Source organism: Cebidichthys violaceus, unplaced genomic scaffold (genome assembly GCF_023349555.1).
Source record: "Cebidichthys violaceus isolate CVI_PGR_0920_01 unplaced genomic scaffold, fCebVio1.0.p SCAF_16, whole genome shotgun sequence".
NCBI classification, from domain to species: domain Eukaryota; kingdom Metazoa; phylum Chordata; class Actinopteri; order Perciformes; family Stichaeidae; genus Cebidichthys; species Cebidichthys violaceus.
The window spans coordinates 12,395,581-12,412,149 of NW_027176329.1; the positions used below are offsets into that span (position 1 = coordinate 12,395,581).

Genomic DNA, 16,569 nt, shown 5'->3' on the forward strand with positions numbered 1-16,569 from the left:
CAACAAGTAACTGGTAAATAATGATTCTTGTCATAAAAACCTTGGCAAAGTCAGTGTGGTTGAGTCATCCCCAGATTTGTCCTATTGTCCTGAAAAGGTTCGATTTGTTTTCCATGTTGTTCAATAGGTCGTGTACAGCCATCAAATGTTTATTATACTGCTCTAATAGTAATAGAAACCTGCTTTATGTAATTGTTGTGCAAGTAGTTTGATCGAGAGGATTTTCTGAGACAAAACAGAGAATCATGATTATTTGAGTGCTGATGGAATACATTACATGTAAGCAATTTGCAACATGACAAGAGAGCCAATGCATTCACTGGAATTGCAGATTAAGATACCATTATAACTGAAAACAAGTAAAAAAATGAAGACGTCTCTAACACAATGTCTTGGCTAAATCATGTTCATAGATGGATAGATTGTAACTATGGAAAGTATTGTTGGCATTCACTATAGCTTTTAATCGTAACACTGACCTAACTCATTTTTCAACTCTATTCACAATCAGTCTCCACTTGGAGCAACGACCACAACTCCACTTGTTACTATCAATATATCAACTGCTGCCCCAACTACTAGTGCAAGTGATCTGACCACGGCAACAACCTCTTCCCCAACCACGTCTTCAACTGCTGCCCCAACCATGTCTTCAACTGCTGCCCCAACCACGTCTTCAACTGCTGCCCCAACTACATCTTCAACTGTTGCCCCAACCACTTATGCAAGTGGTCCAACCAAGACTACAACCACTCCCCCAACTACGTCTTCAACTGTTGCCCCAACCACTCATGCAAGTGGTCCGACCAAGACTACAACCACTCCCCCAACTATGTCTTCAACTGTTGCCCCAACCACTCATGCAAGTAGTCCGACCACGGCAAAAACCACTCCCACAACTACGTCTTCAACTGCTGCCCCAACCACTCATGCAAGTGGTTCGACCAAGACTACAACCACTCCGCCAACTACGTCTTCAACTGCTGCCCCAACCACTCATGCAAGTGGTTCGACCAAGACTACAACCACTCCGCCAACTACGTCTTCAACTGCTGCCCCAACCACTCATGCAACTACTTCCCTAACTATCCCCAAAACCACCATCACACACAATGGAGGCTCAGAAGTCAAAGCTTCTCTGCTGTTTTCTGTTATGCCGTTGTTGCTCTACACACTCTGCCCCTGAGCTGCAAAACTCGCCTAAAGGGACAAAAAAACTCCTCAGTGTGTCAATATTTCTGCATTTAAATGGGGTTTGAGTTGGACTGAATAGATCCAAAGAAAATACTGAAAGATTTAGTAAAATCTATTAACAATGCAGCATCTATACCATTTCCAGATTGTTCCTAAATAAGTTTATGTGTATATTAATGAACTTACGGCTTTTGTTGAGTCAGATTAACAGAAACATGTGATGTGATGTTCTAAATTATATGTGGAATCAGGAATAAGTCGTTATTGAGAAAGGGATGTGATGACAGAGGCTATTGATATTATGTGTGTGGGAGCTCACCAGAGCAACCTATCCAGTCTAAAGGCTGCAAGCGCTTTATGTTAGATCAAGTCAGTGATGACACAACTGTGATTGCTATACTGTCTGTATGTAATATATATTGACATTAAATCCAAATTAAATCCTTTGTTTATAAGTACCATTACGAAAAAAATACTGTATGTAGATGAAGAAGATGAAGAAGAACTGTGCAGCAGATGTATAAAGTAATAAAAACAAATAACCACATAACTTGTGTACCTACATTTACATGTAGGTACATATATTTGTATAATGCATTAAAAGAAGCTTAAGCAAAGCATGTACTTAAATGAGATTCCATAAAATATGAAAAGTAGCAATAGAACATAAAGTTAATATTTCTATTACAACAGACTGATTCAAGGGAAAAAAACAACTATATAGTAGATACACAGCTACTCAAAATGTGTATAACTTTTGTTTAATCTTCAGATCGACAGATGGCCAGCAGAGCTTGTAGATGGCCTCCTTTGTACTGTTTCTGTTGGAAAGAATTGAAGTTCACATGTAAAACATGCCTCTACTTTTCCCTTAAAATAATAAGAAATATTTTATTTGTAAAGAAAATGCATTATCTGAACAGTACACAAACACGTATGCAAGTATTTAAAGGCGTAATTAATACAGTTGTATGTGTGGGACCCACCTGTAGAGCGGTGTAGAGAGAAGTGCCTGTTAATTTGAGGTAGGCAGCTCGGATACACAGCAGATCTTCCTCCGCGTGAGAAACCATAATCCCCTGCAGTATTGGGGTCTGAAAGAGTGAAAAGACGCTTGTTGATTTCCCATGTATAGAATGTCAATTACATTACATACTGGTTATGCATCCACTTGAGAAAGAAAAATATGCTGTTTGTCTGAATTAACAAGATTATTACCTCAAAATTCGGAGAAAGTTTTATGTGAAAAACAAAATTCTACCCTTTTTTTCTGAATTAACGAGATACAGAAGTTTTCATTTACTTGAGAGTTTGATTTCATGGAAGCCAATGTCCCATCTGTTTAGTTTGATTCAGTTTAATTTTGGTTTGCGTCTGAGACATTGGTAGACACTCGTGTCTTTAAGTAGTATAGATGGCATTGTTATTATTTTGTCAACTTTGTGCAGTTGTGCCCCAGTTACACAATCATTGGGATGTGAATACTGGCTTAAACTAAACAGGCGAGACATCTTGGAATTCTGAGGTATCTCGTTAATTCAGAAAAACATGTGAATGCATTCTGCTTTCATGGTTTAACCACTCATCTTTGTATATCCGTACACTAGAAATGTTCTTCCCTCAAACAGTCACAGTATAGTTTAATCATCTGAACCTCAATTTACATAATCAGAATTAAAGCGACAGTGGATTTTATCATCATCTTACCTTTGTGTTAACTAGTCTTTTGGCGAGGTAGACGTAAGGGTTTTGGATGCACTGTACTGTCATGGCACAGATATCAAGAAATATTAGTGACTGATCAACATGGACAGTCCATTCTTATAACCAGTGGTGGGCCGTCAGATCCAGCTAAGCCTTGCCTGCTGGCCTAAACAGAATCACAAAGTTATAGCTATTTTATAATTTAATAATTTTTCACAAATACACTACAAGTATTATCATTTTTTCTCTCCATTAGCTTATTTTCTCATTGCACAGCCTGCAGCGCTGCTTCCAGCCTGCAGCGCTGCTTCCAGCACAGCTTGTTTAAGTAGAGCTCTTATCCAATCAGATTGAACCTCTATTTCTCTATGTAAGGAGAGAGGCACGATGCCCTCTAGATAGACTTTGCAGATTAAAGTATATGGGGACAATAATGTTGATTGTCATGTCTTCAACCAATCAGATCTTTAGTTTGACATGTTGGGTGTATTCTTTGGCATGCCAGAGCTACCCAGGTAGCCTGCTAAGTACGTCAGCATTAAGGTGCGCCGTGATTGGTCAGTGGGCCAGCGTGACTTTTGTCAAACAGAAAGCTAGCTAGCAGATCTTAGTGTTTAGTAAGAGTTCAAGTTGAAACATATGTAAGAAGTTATAACATTGACATGACATTTTTAGAGTTTTTAAATTGATTTCTGGAGGACATTTCCAGAAAAGCTGGACATCTTATCAAAGGGTCGGTCAAGCCCACAGCTAGCAGCCCTGACCCAGCATGGAAAAGGATTTGTACGAACGGTATTTCCGGCTGACAGCGGCGGAGAAGCGCTGTACATTTTATGGCTAAGAATGCGTTTCATTTGCAACTGAGCTCTTGGTGTTTGGAGCTGTTTGGAGCTATGCTACGCTAACCAAGGCAGCTACATGACAGGACACGCACAAGCTACGTAGTTTTGAAAACGTTTGGAGAGACCGGAGTGGACTTTTTAAGTGAAGAGCAGCTGTGGAAAGTGAACTGATTTTGCGTTTTTACATCTGCAGTTGCGTTTCTACTGTGTTCATTTGTCTATCATGTCGTTTTTATGAATAATATGAATAGCTCATGCTCTAGCGCTGCAGTGTTGCTGCATTGATTTGTTGCTTTGTTGTCATATAAATATATGTGACTGGTTCTTGTGAGTTTTTCTTGTCATTGTGTTAATTACATTGATTTTGACTATATGCATTGTCCGTTAATTACGAAGCATCCCGTCATGCACAGGGTTATTGTCCGGACAATTGAATCCGTTCGGGCTGTTGTTTCCCAGCTAAGCTAGTTAGCTTAGCCCCCCTGAAGACACGTGTGATGCCGCAGCCTCAGCTGTTTTTTGTTATTGTTCCGGGTTCAGAGGTCGGTCACAAAGCCTGTTGTCTGTTACGTGAGCGCAGTCCACCGAAAACATTATATTTCCCATGACTTAAGCTTCTGCATTTTCCAAATGCGCTAGTATTATTCAAACGTATTTTTTCGGTTCTAAGCCTCGTACCGAATGGTTTAATACGAATACGTGTTTTATTACACCCCTAGAAACAAATAACCATAGCTGTGGCGTCATAATGAGCTTATTAGGAGATGGCTCAAGTAGAACAGCACAGAAGGCCCAGGTATAAAATGCATGGCCCGCCACTGCTTATAACCCACACAATATTTCAAACAATATTTACCTAAAACTTTCAAACCCAGTCGAATGTCCCCTGTGAACTTTTTCTCCAGAGCCTGATCCACCATCTGTCCTCTCTGCAGCTCCAGTCCATCCAGCACTGTCAATGAGGGGAACCAACGTATTCATGCCTCAAACAATGAAGACTTTCTAACACACAGAAACATATGTGCAAGAACTGTTATATGTCAGAACAATGTATTACAGCCTCACCTTTGTTAAGATGGTCTGAGTTTCTAGAGGTCAGTATGTCAATCCACGGTCCCACTTCAGCTTTTTTCCCATTCAGTGAAGCAGAGAGAGACTGAAAGAAAACAATAAAACACAATCAAAAAGAGGGGAAACCTTAGACTTGTCTGGCTTACAACCAGGAGGAAATTACTTTTTCTCTAGTACAGTAGTTTTGTGGTATGCCTGTTTTTCATAAAGTGCCACCCAAAATGGGTGATGCTCTGGCAGATTAATTTAAGATGACAGATTTTCCTGTGCAACAATGCCCCTTATTCACATGTTTATCACAGGTGTGATACATGTTGCTTGTATCTTAACTACCATAACAGTACAGTGTTAAAATTTTGCATTACGGATACGTATTTCATCATATTAAAATAATACTAAAAGCTGAAAAGTATCATGGAAAATATTACCTCAATATCTCTTTGAACTCCACTAGCAACAGCTTCTTTCTGTCAGAGGGAGAAAACACCTTTAATTGCTATTTATAAAAAAAATGTAGCATTAGGGTCTCTAGCTTTACTTCTGAGGTGAGGTTAAAGGTGACGATAAAGCAAATAAATATATAAATTACATTCAACAAAGCCAAAACAAGGTTAGAAAAGTCTCCGCTGGTTTCTCCTTTCAGTTCCTTCTCCAGGTCCTTCTTGAACACTGAAACAAGGGATTATACAGATTAGTGGGTTTTCAATGTTCAACAACAGTCCCCCCCCAAAAAAACCCCAAAAAAACATGGGAGAAAGATTAGAAAAGTTCTGTGATTTACATTGTTTGTACGTGGCGCTGATTTCTCGAAGTTTCTCTTCAGATTGTGTACACAGGATCTCCAGCAGTGTTTCCTCATCTGTGCCTAAACCCTGCAGACACACACACACACACACACACACACACACACACACACACACACACACAGCACATACTGTATATATATATTCTGGGATAGACAGACAGGCAAGGCAAAAGCCCCCCAAAATATGTACACAAACACCCGCTCACCACCATGGCCTGTTGCAGGCGATAAGCCTCATACTGCAGAGGAGGCATCAGCAGCTCCAGCAGCAGAAGCTCCAGTTCTCCAGCCACAGCTTTCTTCACACCAGCTGCCAGGTCCTGCCACAAAGTCAGAATAGACAATAAACTCTCTGCTGACTCTCAATGTACCAGATCAAACAACTACTTGTAGGTTACTGAAGGCCTTTTTATAAAAAGAAAGAAAAGTGAAAGTCCTGCATTCAAAACTCTTTCTCATTTTCATGAGTATGATTATCAAAATAAACTTATAGTACCAAAAGCTAAAGTACTTTTTTTTTACCAGGTAGCTTAATCCATGATAATACATATATAATATATATAATGTATGTGTTGATCTATATTTTAATATTACAAATCTAAATCTGCAAAGTAGCCAATGAATAATGTCAAATAAATGTAGTGGTAGTAAAAAGTACAACATTGGCTTCCATAATATAGTGATTTAAGTATAAAGTAGCATAAAATGGAATTATGCAAGTAAAGTAAGTACCTCAAAATTGTACTTAAGTACAGTACTTGAGTAAATGTAGCCTACTTAGTTACATTCCACCACTGGACGCCTTGCTGTATTTTAATCTGTTTATTCTGGTCCTTTAGCAGTATTATTGAGCCGCTTGTTAGCAAGCGCCTTTAATAAGACATGTCAAAGCTTAAAATTTAATAAGTGGGGTATTTACTGACATACGTTACATCGTAGAACAAAATGTACAAATATCTTAAGCTTGTGTTAACCACAGACCTTATTTCAGACATCTCACCAAAAACCCACTGACATCGAGGCGAGGGAACAGGAAGTGAAAAGATGCTGATTGATTTTCAAGTTTTAGGACTCATTACCTCACCACTCTATGGACTCGTAAGAGTGTGCTTCATAACACCGTCAATTTAAATAACAATACTGTTTGGACTTCCCAAAGACACTCTGATAGGTTGTTACTATGCAACTGAAAGGAGATTCCTGCTGTTTGACCACAAAGTGTCAGTATCTGCCAGATGCTATCACCTCATTGTTTAAAATAAATAGTTGGCTAATGATCCCTTACAGTTTATGTATCCACAGCATCATATTCATGATCTGTGATATTACTTTAGCGTAGACTGCTCCCTCTCTAAACAAAGGTGTGTCCTAACCCTTTAGAAACCTGTCTAAATGATGTTTGTGCAGCAAACACTTGGAGGTTACAGATGAACAGACACACACATTTGCAACATACAGTATCGTCATTGCAACTCAACACTCTGTTGTATTGCATAACCTGGATTCTTGTGAGGAATATTTTAAATTGGGGTTGCTGCTGTGTCTTTGAACTTTTAAACTGTTTCTCTGAATGCCATGTTTTAGGTTCTACATACTTTTTACAGAACCATTTTCATCTTGTCAGATTTGGTAAGAAGTGCTGCGTGTCCTGACCTTTTGTGTAATTTCTTCGAAGGTCTCGGCGATTGCTTGTCTCTGAGCGTTGGTCCGATTGGTTAGGATTCTAACCAGAGTCACCGCATCTGAGCCAGGTACACAATGTTATGAAACTATATTTAATCATGGGGAGAGGGATGAAACAGTAGGACTGTGTACAGCTTCATGCATCATTGATGGTCGACAACACCGCTTTCTAAAACCAGTTTTATCAGCAGAAGTACCTTTGTTCTCCAGCGCTGCCTGGATCTCCATGACATCCGGGTCAGGGTGGAAATTGGGGAAGGGTCTCACCGTTCCAAGGGTTCCCCAACACATGTTCTACATGATGAGTAGGAAGAGTAAGAGAGAGGGAAACAAACAACTTCGACAAATCAAAAAAGAAGAAGAGGAAGATTCAACATAAATCCTGACACTGGACACAGATCCTGTCTGTTTGACAATATGTAAATATATATATAAAAATATGATCAATGGAATGTCAAGAAGAGAAGATGATGATTTGCGCAGACATGAAGACACCATCAAGGTGTGGGCAGAAGGTAAGCAAAGATAATGGTCCGTTTTCAACGTGTTGGAATTTAAAAAATGTCAAATATTCTGTACTCCTGCTTTGACTAATCAGCAAAAGCACTTATGTTGTCGAACTACATAAGTGCGGGGAGGGTGGTAGCGGCTTGGAGAAGTAGTTCGACAACATAAGTGCTTTTGCTGATAACGTTAGAAGGCATTGCAGTTAATCAGAGAACACAAAACAGCAGATTACTTTATCTGAGACGGTGGTGTCTTGGTAACTGAGTCACAAAGCGACGGCAGAGGGAAGACGGGGCAGGAAACGGTCTACTTACATGAGATTGGAAGTACTCAGGGTCCATGGCTTTGTTTGAACTGCAAGAGATTAATGGTCCATACACATGCAGAAATATAGAGTAAATAGATAGCACACACACAGGAGCGAGGGCACAGTATAGAAATGAAATGACACCATTTGATAGTGTCAATAGTATAGGGAAAATTGAAGCAAACCTGATTTGAATTTCAATTTTTGTTCAATCAATCACTTGATCACAGTTCATTCATGACTTGTATTTATCTCAACAAAACAATTATAAGACGTTAAGTGTTATCCATAAGGGACTAAGAAGCCCAACATGCCAACAAACTAACACAAAGAACAGAAGAACATTTTCTCACAGTACCTTTAAAGAATGCTTATTTTTCCTACCTGTAACAGAACGCTGTGGTAGCTGCAGGAAGGTGTGGAGGCAGAGGAGATTTCTTTTCACAACCTCCTGTAATCAGCCCTGTATCTCAGTCCCACCCTTACTGTGCCACACCTGCTGCAGATCACCCACCTGACTGTCGATCAGACAGCTGACCAATCGGTGCTAAGCACCCTCACAGCTTTGCCAGCACCATTGGTCGGTAGAATTACTGTGACAACCCAGTTATAAAATACTGACATTCCTCGCAGGGAGGGAATCCAGACATGCAGGTTTGTTTACAGGTTGCCTTGGTTGTGAAATGACCATGAGCTGTACATCCTGAGGCTCGTCTGGCTGAAAATGTGAGGAATTGTTTTTATGTTAGACTATGGAATGAATGCTCTTTGTTGAAGGATTGTTTAGTGTGAATGTTTTCAACCTCCAGCTTTGTCATTTTACAGCTCGCCTCCAAGATGGAGCACATATCTGATAAACAAGCCCACCAGGCAACATGCCAGGTACGTCAGTGACCGGCCAGCTCAGGTTTCAGAGTAAAACAGATCTCCCTCAGGCTGCTCACGTACAACCCGATTGTCTTTTGGCTCCAAAACCTGAAGGCTGAATTGTGTCACAACATATAACAAAAGTTTTTTTTATAGCACCTGCATTTGTGGCTGCAAGTGATAACAATCCGATACTCCACAAAAACGCTTATCGGCCCTTTTCCCTCAAGAGAAGGGCCAGAGGGCCAGAGACGAAGAAAGACGTATCACATTCACTTTCAAACTCAGCAGGCAGAGGTTACAGTTCATACACGCTATTGTGTCTCACTGAAACACCCAGCAGAACACCATTTGCCCCATAAGGGGATTTCTAACAGGATACGCAGCATGATAAAACCATTGAACAAGTGCATCCAATCCTCTGTGTGGCTCTCACTTGTACCTGCTGCTCACCTGCAGAGTACAAAGAAATATGAGACCTGTGTGGTTATTACAAACAAAGCTGATCAACAGCAAGCTCTTTTTTGCTGTACTCAACATCCATTTTAACAAAAAACGGCAAAGAAAAAAATGTAATCAGAAAAGACAAAGATTTCTGAAGAAAACATAAATGAAGTGTACGTTGAAGTGTAAGTGCAGTCATTTACAAAGTAAGAGATAAAAGCAGTTGATGTGTCATTTGAAGAGAAAGAGATGAAAGCAACTGGAATGTCGATTGATGTGTAAAAGTGGTTGAAATATCAGAGAAATTGATGAAAGCATTTGAGTTGTAATTTAAAGTATTAGTTATTGAAATAGTTGAATTACTAAAATTAGTATTTTGTTGCTTATTTAGTTATTATTTTTTCCCTTTTGGTCATTCATTAATTAACGGTTGTAACTATTTTAAATTTTGCATATCTCAATAGGAGATACACATACACGTAAATAATACTGAACGTGAATACTGGACCATTAGCAGGTGTTTTCCATTTCGTGCACCATTTCCTTCTTGTTGGCTTGGTGCATTTCAGAAAGCCATTAACCATAGAAACACAAATCAATCCCTCACCCTGCTTTCAAACAGCCAGGGGAACTGAAGAGATTAAAGCATGAATGGACGATTGCAGGGATGGGAGGTATAATGGAAGTAAATGAACCAACAAAGTGGTCCATTAAAATGGAATGAAAGCCAGAAGGACATCAACCAAATAAATTATCTATTTGATATTGATCAGCACTGAGAGGAAACGTGATCAGGGCTGATCAGTGCTGAACATCGATCTGACCCTTTTCGATTATGTTTTTTTAAACATGCATAGCATAAGGAAATATGACACCTGAATACATATTACAAACAAAGCTGATCCAGCAGGTTGTTTTGCCTCATTATAGAATACATTTTAGAAATCAGGATAAATGCTTTTAGCAAAAATATTATTAATGATTCTTTTGAAATCAATGAGACAGCTTTGTTTTATTTAACAATGTTTATGTTTTATTTCATATTTCAAAACCACTCCCTCTTACACAACATCTGACATCACCTCTTCAGTATCAAATATTAACATACGCAGATGCAGACAAGCAACTTTATAACAAACAAGAAACAGGATGGCTGCACACACACAACTGCACAGCACGATCCAATGGGATATACGGCATACGTACATACAAGCGACATTTCCCACAAAACAAACATTGATACACACAGTACATATAAAAAATACCTTTAAAAAAAGAGAGCGTTCATTTCTTGCACACTACGCATTCGTTTGGCTTCATTTGTCCGTTATCTGCAGAAAGCACTGGTAACCCACATGCTGTTCGCTCCAGGTAAACCAGAACTTGGTTCGCTTCATTGTAAAGAATATAAATGTATCAACAACAGCTGCTGTAGAAGGCAGGGAATTTGCATGAGCCTGAAATCATACCAGCAGGGAGATTCTTTTTTGAATACTCAAATTGTTAACAAATTCTTACGTCCGATGCAGGTCAAAGTCAAAGTACAGTGCTAAATCAACTGGATACCAATGAATGGTTCTTGTGTCAGGGTTTATATAGTTCAGAAGATCCTCCAAAATACATCCATTCTTTCTTTCCAACTAAACCCAGTCGCTGCAGCAGGTCAAGGCACTGACAGTGTTCTGTTTTTTGGTCTTTGCATACAGAAACAAATCCTTATGATGGGAGAAAATGCAACAATTTCGTGAGAATACAACACAAAACTCTACAAAGCACTCAACTGTCTAGTGCAGCTTTTAGTTACATGGATCATGGAATAAAAAAAAGAAAAATGAAGAAATGGTTCCCAGAATATATTAGGAGAAACTGTGGAGTTGTAGAAGCACTGTTGATGGACTGCTGAGCAAAGCTTAGTGAAGAGAAACATGAGGTTTTTATAGCCGGTTACAGCAGCTCTATCTCCCACTGTTGGCTTGGCCTCTCGTCATTCTCTGGCATAATCACCACGTGGTCTTTGTCGTAAGTTTTGCCACCTGAGGAAAAGGAAAATAATCATGTTAATATGTTAATAAATAATGAACAACTAGAAGAACAAAAAATGTTTTTTTTGTGGCACACAGTGGTGGAATGTAACTGAGCACTGCTACCATTTATTCAACAGCAATACTACCCGGCTTTAAATACAGTGGTTAAAGTTACCAGGAAGAACTTTACATGTAAAAAATGTAAGGCTATCAAATTCCCAACCTTATTTTGAAAAAGGAACTTGAATTACTCTTACAACTTTGCATACATTTTTAGCATATTAAAGAAAGCACATCATTATATAAATGCTAATGCAAATCAGCTTTCAAATACATTTTTTGTTTCCTTATACCTTTAACATCCAGTACGCAGCCAGGGAAAGTGAGGCTGGTGATGAGGCCTGTCATCTGGGCTGTCCAGGTCTGGATAGGCTGCCGGGTCTCTGTCCACAAAACCACCTTGGCTGCCGGCTCTATGTTGCCCATCACCTGAAGGCTCATGGTTGGAGACAACTACAGCACACACACACACACACACACACACACACACACACACACACACACACACACACACAGAGTACATGATTAGACGTAATTAGAGTCAGATGACAGGTTTAGGTTTTGGTTGGCAAGATGCAGCAAACACTAATTTAATTTAATCATGCCGCATTACCTTGCTCTTGATGAAGCCGTCCTGATAGAACCAGATGTCACTCATGGGCTCCACCTCTGGTGTCACCACCACTCGTCCTGATTTCATCTCCTCCACGCCACCCTGGACAGACAGGAAGTGACCTCTCTCTTTGTTCTTGATGCGGAGGAGGCGGCGCTTCTGCGGGAGGCAAAACATCACAACATATTGTCATCACAGAGTCAAAGATCAGTGGAGCTTTGGCTGTTTTGACACTACACAACTAAATCACATCATTAAATACCCAAAAATAACATGTTGGTTTACATTTGTCTTTTCATTTAGACTAGTTTACATAATTTCCACCCTTTAAAGAGAGGTATTATGGGAAACAAGCTTTGTCGAGCTAATTAAGTGCTGTAAAAGCATGACACCGATGCTCCTTCACATACTTTTATTTGGTAAAATAACACTCTTTTAAAACTGCCTACAAGCCTCCCAAAGCTCCATCGAATAGCTCAAACATTCTTATTAATGGTGTAAATCGTGTTTTTCTACTACTCAATATGTATGTGTGTATATATATACATATATATATATATATATTGTGTTTGATTAACTAGCTATGTCAAGGGAACGTTCTGGACCAGTGCAACCAACCAATCACAGTAGTTTAGGCTTACTTATTTGTTCTTTATTAATTGTAAGGAAAATCCTACCTTTTGTTGATGTTCAAGCTTAATATCAGTCAACTAACCGACTGCAAACTGCGTTTCACATTGTGTCAGCAGATCAAATTTCACTTGGGTGTTTTCGCGGTGACAAAATCTTTCCACATACAGACATATCAACACCAGGCAAAGTGCTCAAACCCGCCTTCCGTAGGTGTCTCCCAGACCACATTCTGCCACGATAACACAGACTCATAAGGTGAAAACAAAACTAACCACACGCTGTGGCAACAGGTAAAGATAACTTGTTCACAAACCTGTCGGACTGGGAACATTGAGCCAATGCTCTGTATTGAGCTGAACTTCGGCCAGTTGGTGATTTCAATTGGTTCCAGTAGGAATTGGCGCCCCCTGTAGTTGCTGTGTTCACATATCACCCAACTGCAAAGGAAAAGAGACAACATTAGGCGCCTAACTATCACATGGCCTACAGAGGGACCCGAAACAAGGTGTTCCATTGTAACAGCTGACGATCAATTCTTGACAAATGTCCACTTCTCTACACTTGCTTCCTGTCATAAAAAGAAGCCGCCGCTCATAACGAAAGCTGGACAGCTGCTTCATGACAATGCAAATGCAATCACACAAACCGCACACGACCAAACACAAGCCGACGAAAGAGACCAGCACGTACCAGCCGCTGTTGACTCTGACGGACAGGATGTGGTTGTTGAAGCCCTCTTCGACCATGCTGGGGATCTCTGTGTCCATGGTGATCTCTCTGCCCTCCAGACACTCGAGGCCAAACAGAGAGATGGAAGGAACCGAGAGCGTCTAGACAGGCAGAGACGGGGGATCAGAGCAAGGTAAAGGAAAGAACACAGAATATTTATTATTTTTTTTAAACACAATTGCCTCCTTACCATTGGCACAACCTTGACAGAGCGGATGGTGCAGCCGGGCAGACATCCCATGCTGGTTAAGTTGGGGTAGTCTCCTTCCGATAAGACGTACATGTTCCCAGAGAACTGTTTATTCTCGTAGAGCACCCAGCTGAAACGCAGATTATGTTGTTGTTCAGCCTTTGCATTGGTAGCCTTTTCACACACTATTCTTTACGCTCTTTTCTATTTCACAGACTCCAGTTTCCTTTAAGAATAACTGTAATGCTTTGGTAAAGGCTCCTCACCTTCCCCCCGACACTCGGCAGGACTTGGTCAGGAATTTTTCGGACAATTCTTCCTGGTTGCGTTTAAAGATGTGACACTCGCCCTGGAAGTTTGGCTCAGGGTACAGTATTATCTGACAGGAAGAGATGGAGGTAAAGGAAAGAGATTAACACATTTATGACCTGAAGCCTTTTTTTCTAAGCTGCCTCCAAGAAGGAATTATTATTATCTTATTTTCAGCTGTAATATGTTATAGCAACTATGGTGATTACAGGTTCTTCACACAATACAGAATATAGTGCTAACTATTTAATATTTCCCTTGCAACATTAATCTTTGACTAAGGTAAAAATCCACCCTTGTGCTCTGAAGCGCAGCAGTTTTATGGATGGATCAGTGCCCAAAGAACAAAAATGTGATTTTCCCTGCATGGAGCACATGATCCAGCTTGTGCCAAATGTTTTTAATTAAAATTTTGCAACACTACGTGCTGTGACAGAAAAAGGACAACTGAAGGAAAGTGATCAGGGCTATATGATAGTTTTTCCCAGAGATGTGTGTGCATCCGTTTTAAAAACGCTACTTTCTGTATTTTTCTCTCTTATTTGACACCTATAATCTCTGCCAATATTATGGAGGGACTGCAAGACTAAGATGCCTAAAACATCGTAAGAGGAAGAAAGTCAAGGCAAAATACCTCAGTCCTGGTGCTTGAGCCGTCAGTTGGGGCCTAAAAGTCAACACAACAAAAATGTAAGCACCACCAGAACATGAACACACTGATCAAATGAATAGTTTGATGCCTTCACAGCGGTCCTCACCAGTAGGATGGGTTGCACTGAGCAGATGCGAGAGTCCTGAGAGCCCCAGTCGGCACAGTTGTTATAGAAGCCTTTCTCTAAGATGTACTGGTTACCAGAGTAGTCCACATGGGAGTAAGCTATCCATCTGTAAGGATGATGAACATTTACCAGCGGTAATTGTGATACATTTCCCCTTCACGGAGCGGTAAAGTAAATATTCAGTAGAATCTGGATCGACTTACGCCCCGCTGACTACGTTGATGGAGCGCGTGGAGGTTTTGTACTCAAACAGCTCCACATCGGCAATGGCCTCCGACACCTCAAAGGTGTTCTCCTCCTGCATGCCCTCCTCCTCTTCCTCTGGCTGTTCAAACATCACCATCAAGGGGTCCGTCAGGTCCTGCAGGAAAGCAAGAAAATGGGTTGACTTACCAAAACTACTGGCTGGAATAGGATTCTGTCATGTTTTGACAATTATCGGAGAGACAATGTTAGAACTCAAATATAGTGAAGACTAGGAAACATTACTTGCCAATTCAAACTGACCCTGTGTTTTAAGATAATTTTATTACATCATCTATCATCCTTTTTGAAGATTGAAGAAGGTTTTATGTGTTTTCATTAGTGTTGTAAATGGTTTGTTGTTTGTAAACCTTACCATTTTAACTAAGTTTTGATTTAATGAATCTGTAACACAACTCTGATGTCCTGAGCTGCGATTTCATGCAACTGGTATCAGGACTACAGCGGACATTTATTGGAGTGCAAAGTCACTTTTTAGATGAGATAAGACCGATAAAATGATATCATTACAGCAACAAAAGTGAAGTCAAGACCACTTAAACCGAGGCCAAGTCGTGACCAAGACCGGGGTGTGTATGTATAAGTGCACTAGTGCCCGAGTACTGAAACACGCACATACAAGGCAGTACATAAGCCCAGAAAAAGAACATAAAATATCAATAACAGAAAGGGATCAGAACATGGAGAGGACAGCATTTGTTGACGTACTGTGGGTAGTAACATTACATGTCATTGGATTCTCATTACAAAGAGACCATTGAATCTGCAGTTTGCATTGAGCGGGAGCCACATTCCCTTTTATTTGTATTCATACATTTGAATAATTACTTATTAACAAATATTAACTGTAGTGAAATATTCCTCTCAACTTACTGCTCGTATCACCCTGACAGAGCGCAGCTCGGCATCGCGGCCTCCCCACACCCTCCAGTCATGGTACTCTCCCTCCTCCAGCAGGTACTGGTTTCCCCGGAAGCCCTCCTTCTCGTAGCCCACCCATCTTCAGCGACACAGAAGAGGCACAGGGTTAAAAAAATAAAAACGTGCATATGATCCCATCATTTTGAGCTGTTTGCTATTGGCTGTCCGCAGTGCTACTTAATCATTAATGATCGCTAAGAAGTCTTTACATGGTTCAGTGAATACGAACATTGCACCGCAGCACTCACATTCCTCCTTGTACTTTAAGGGAGCCGACGTTGTACATAAAGGCCTTCTGCTGCGGGTCTGCTCTGGTCATGAAGTCCCTCGTGTTGGTGGTTATGGTCCTCGATTTCCCAGTGAAGTACGGCTTGTCGTAGATCACCATCTGGAGACAACAGGGTGTCAGTTACAATCAGGGCGCACTGAAGTATTACTTTGATTTAACAGCAATTCATTAGCAGTATTTGTGCTCTGTTACCTTTGGTTCACTCGTATTTTCCACTCTTGGTTCACCCTGTGATAAAAGAATGAATAAATCAACTTGCTGCAAACAGTCAGGGGACATACTTTTATACAGAATACGTGAAGAAGAGAAATTGTAAATGCTTCTAACAGCGCCA

General features: G+C 40.3%; 2 protein-coding genes across 2 annotated transcripts in view; both read right to left on the bottom strand.

Moving 5' to 3' along the window:
- Positions 1-1,741: 1,741 nt before the first annotated feature.
- Positions 1,742-8,601, bottom strand: anxa14 (annexin A14). Its single transcript, XM_068711297.1, has 13 exons — positions 8,498-8,601; positions 8,121-8,160; positions 7,497-7,593; positions 7,270-7,358; positions 5,823-5,936; positions 5,593-5,683; positions 5,401-5,480; positions 5,240-5,278; positions 4,806-4,896; positions 4,597-4,692; positions 2,902-2,957; positions 2,181-2,288; positions 1,742-2,015 (listed from the first exon to the last, which is right to left on the bottom strand). The coding sequence occupies exons 2-13, from the start codon at positions 8,145-8,147 to the stop codon at positions 1,956-1,958; spliced, it is 948 nt and encodes a 315-aa protein (XP_068567398.1). The 5' UTR covers positions 8,148-8,160; positions 8,498-8,601; the 3' UTR covers positions 1,742-1,955.
- A 1,835-nt stretch (positions 8,602-10,436) lies between these two features.
- crybg2 (crystallin beta-gamma domain containing 2) overlaps positions 10,437-16,569 on the bottom strand; it is a 44,950-nt gene continuing 38,817 nt past the window's right edge. Inside the window, exons 12-24 of the mRNA XM_068711506.1 lie at positions 16,428-16,463; positions 16,195-16,334; positions 15,899-16,025; positions 14,965-15,122; positions 14,741-14,867; positions 14,617-14,649; positions 13,940-14,052; positions 13,674-13,803; positions 13,445-13,584; positions 13,068-13,191; positions 12,122-12,280; positions 11,802-11,961; positions 10,437-11,457 (exon numbers count right to left, since the gene is read on the bottom strand). Coding sequence (XP_068567607.1) covers positions 11,369-11,457; positions 11,802-11,961; positions 12,122-12,280; positions 13,068-13,191; positions 13,445-13,584; positions 13,674-13,803; positions 13,940-14,052; positions 14,617-14,649; positions 14,741-14,867; positions 14,965-15,122; positions 15,899-16,025; positions 16,195-16,334; positions 16,428-16,463 — 1,536 coding nt within the window. The 3' untranslated portion in view covers positions 10,437-11,368. The remainder of the gene's footprint in view (positions 11,458-11,801; positions 11,962-12,121; positions 12,281-13,067; positions 13,192-13,444; positions 13,585-13,673; positions 13,804-13,939; positions 14,053-14,616; positions 14,650-14,740; positions 14,868-14,964; positions 15,123-15,898; positions 16,026-16,194; positions 16,335-16,427; positions 16,464-16,569) is intronic.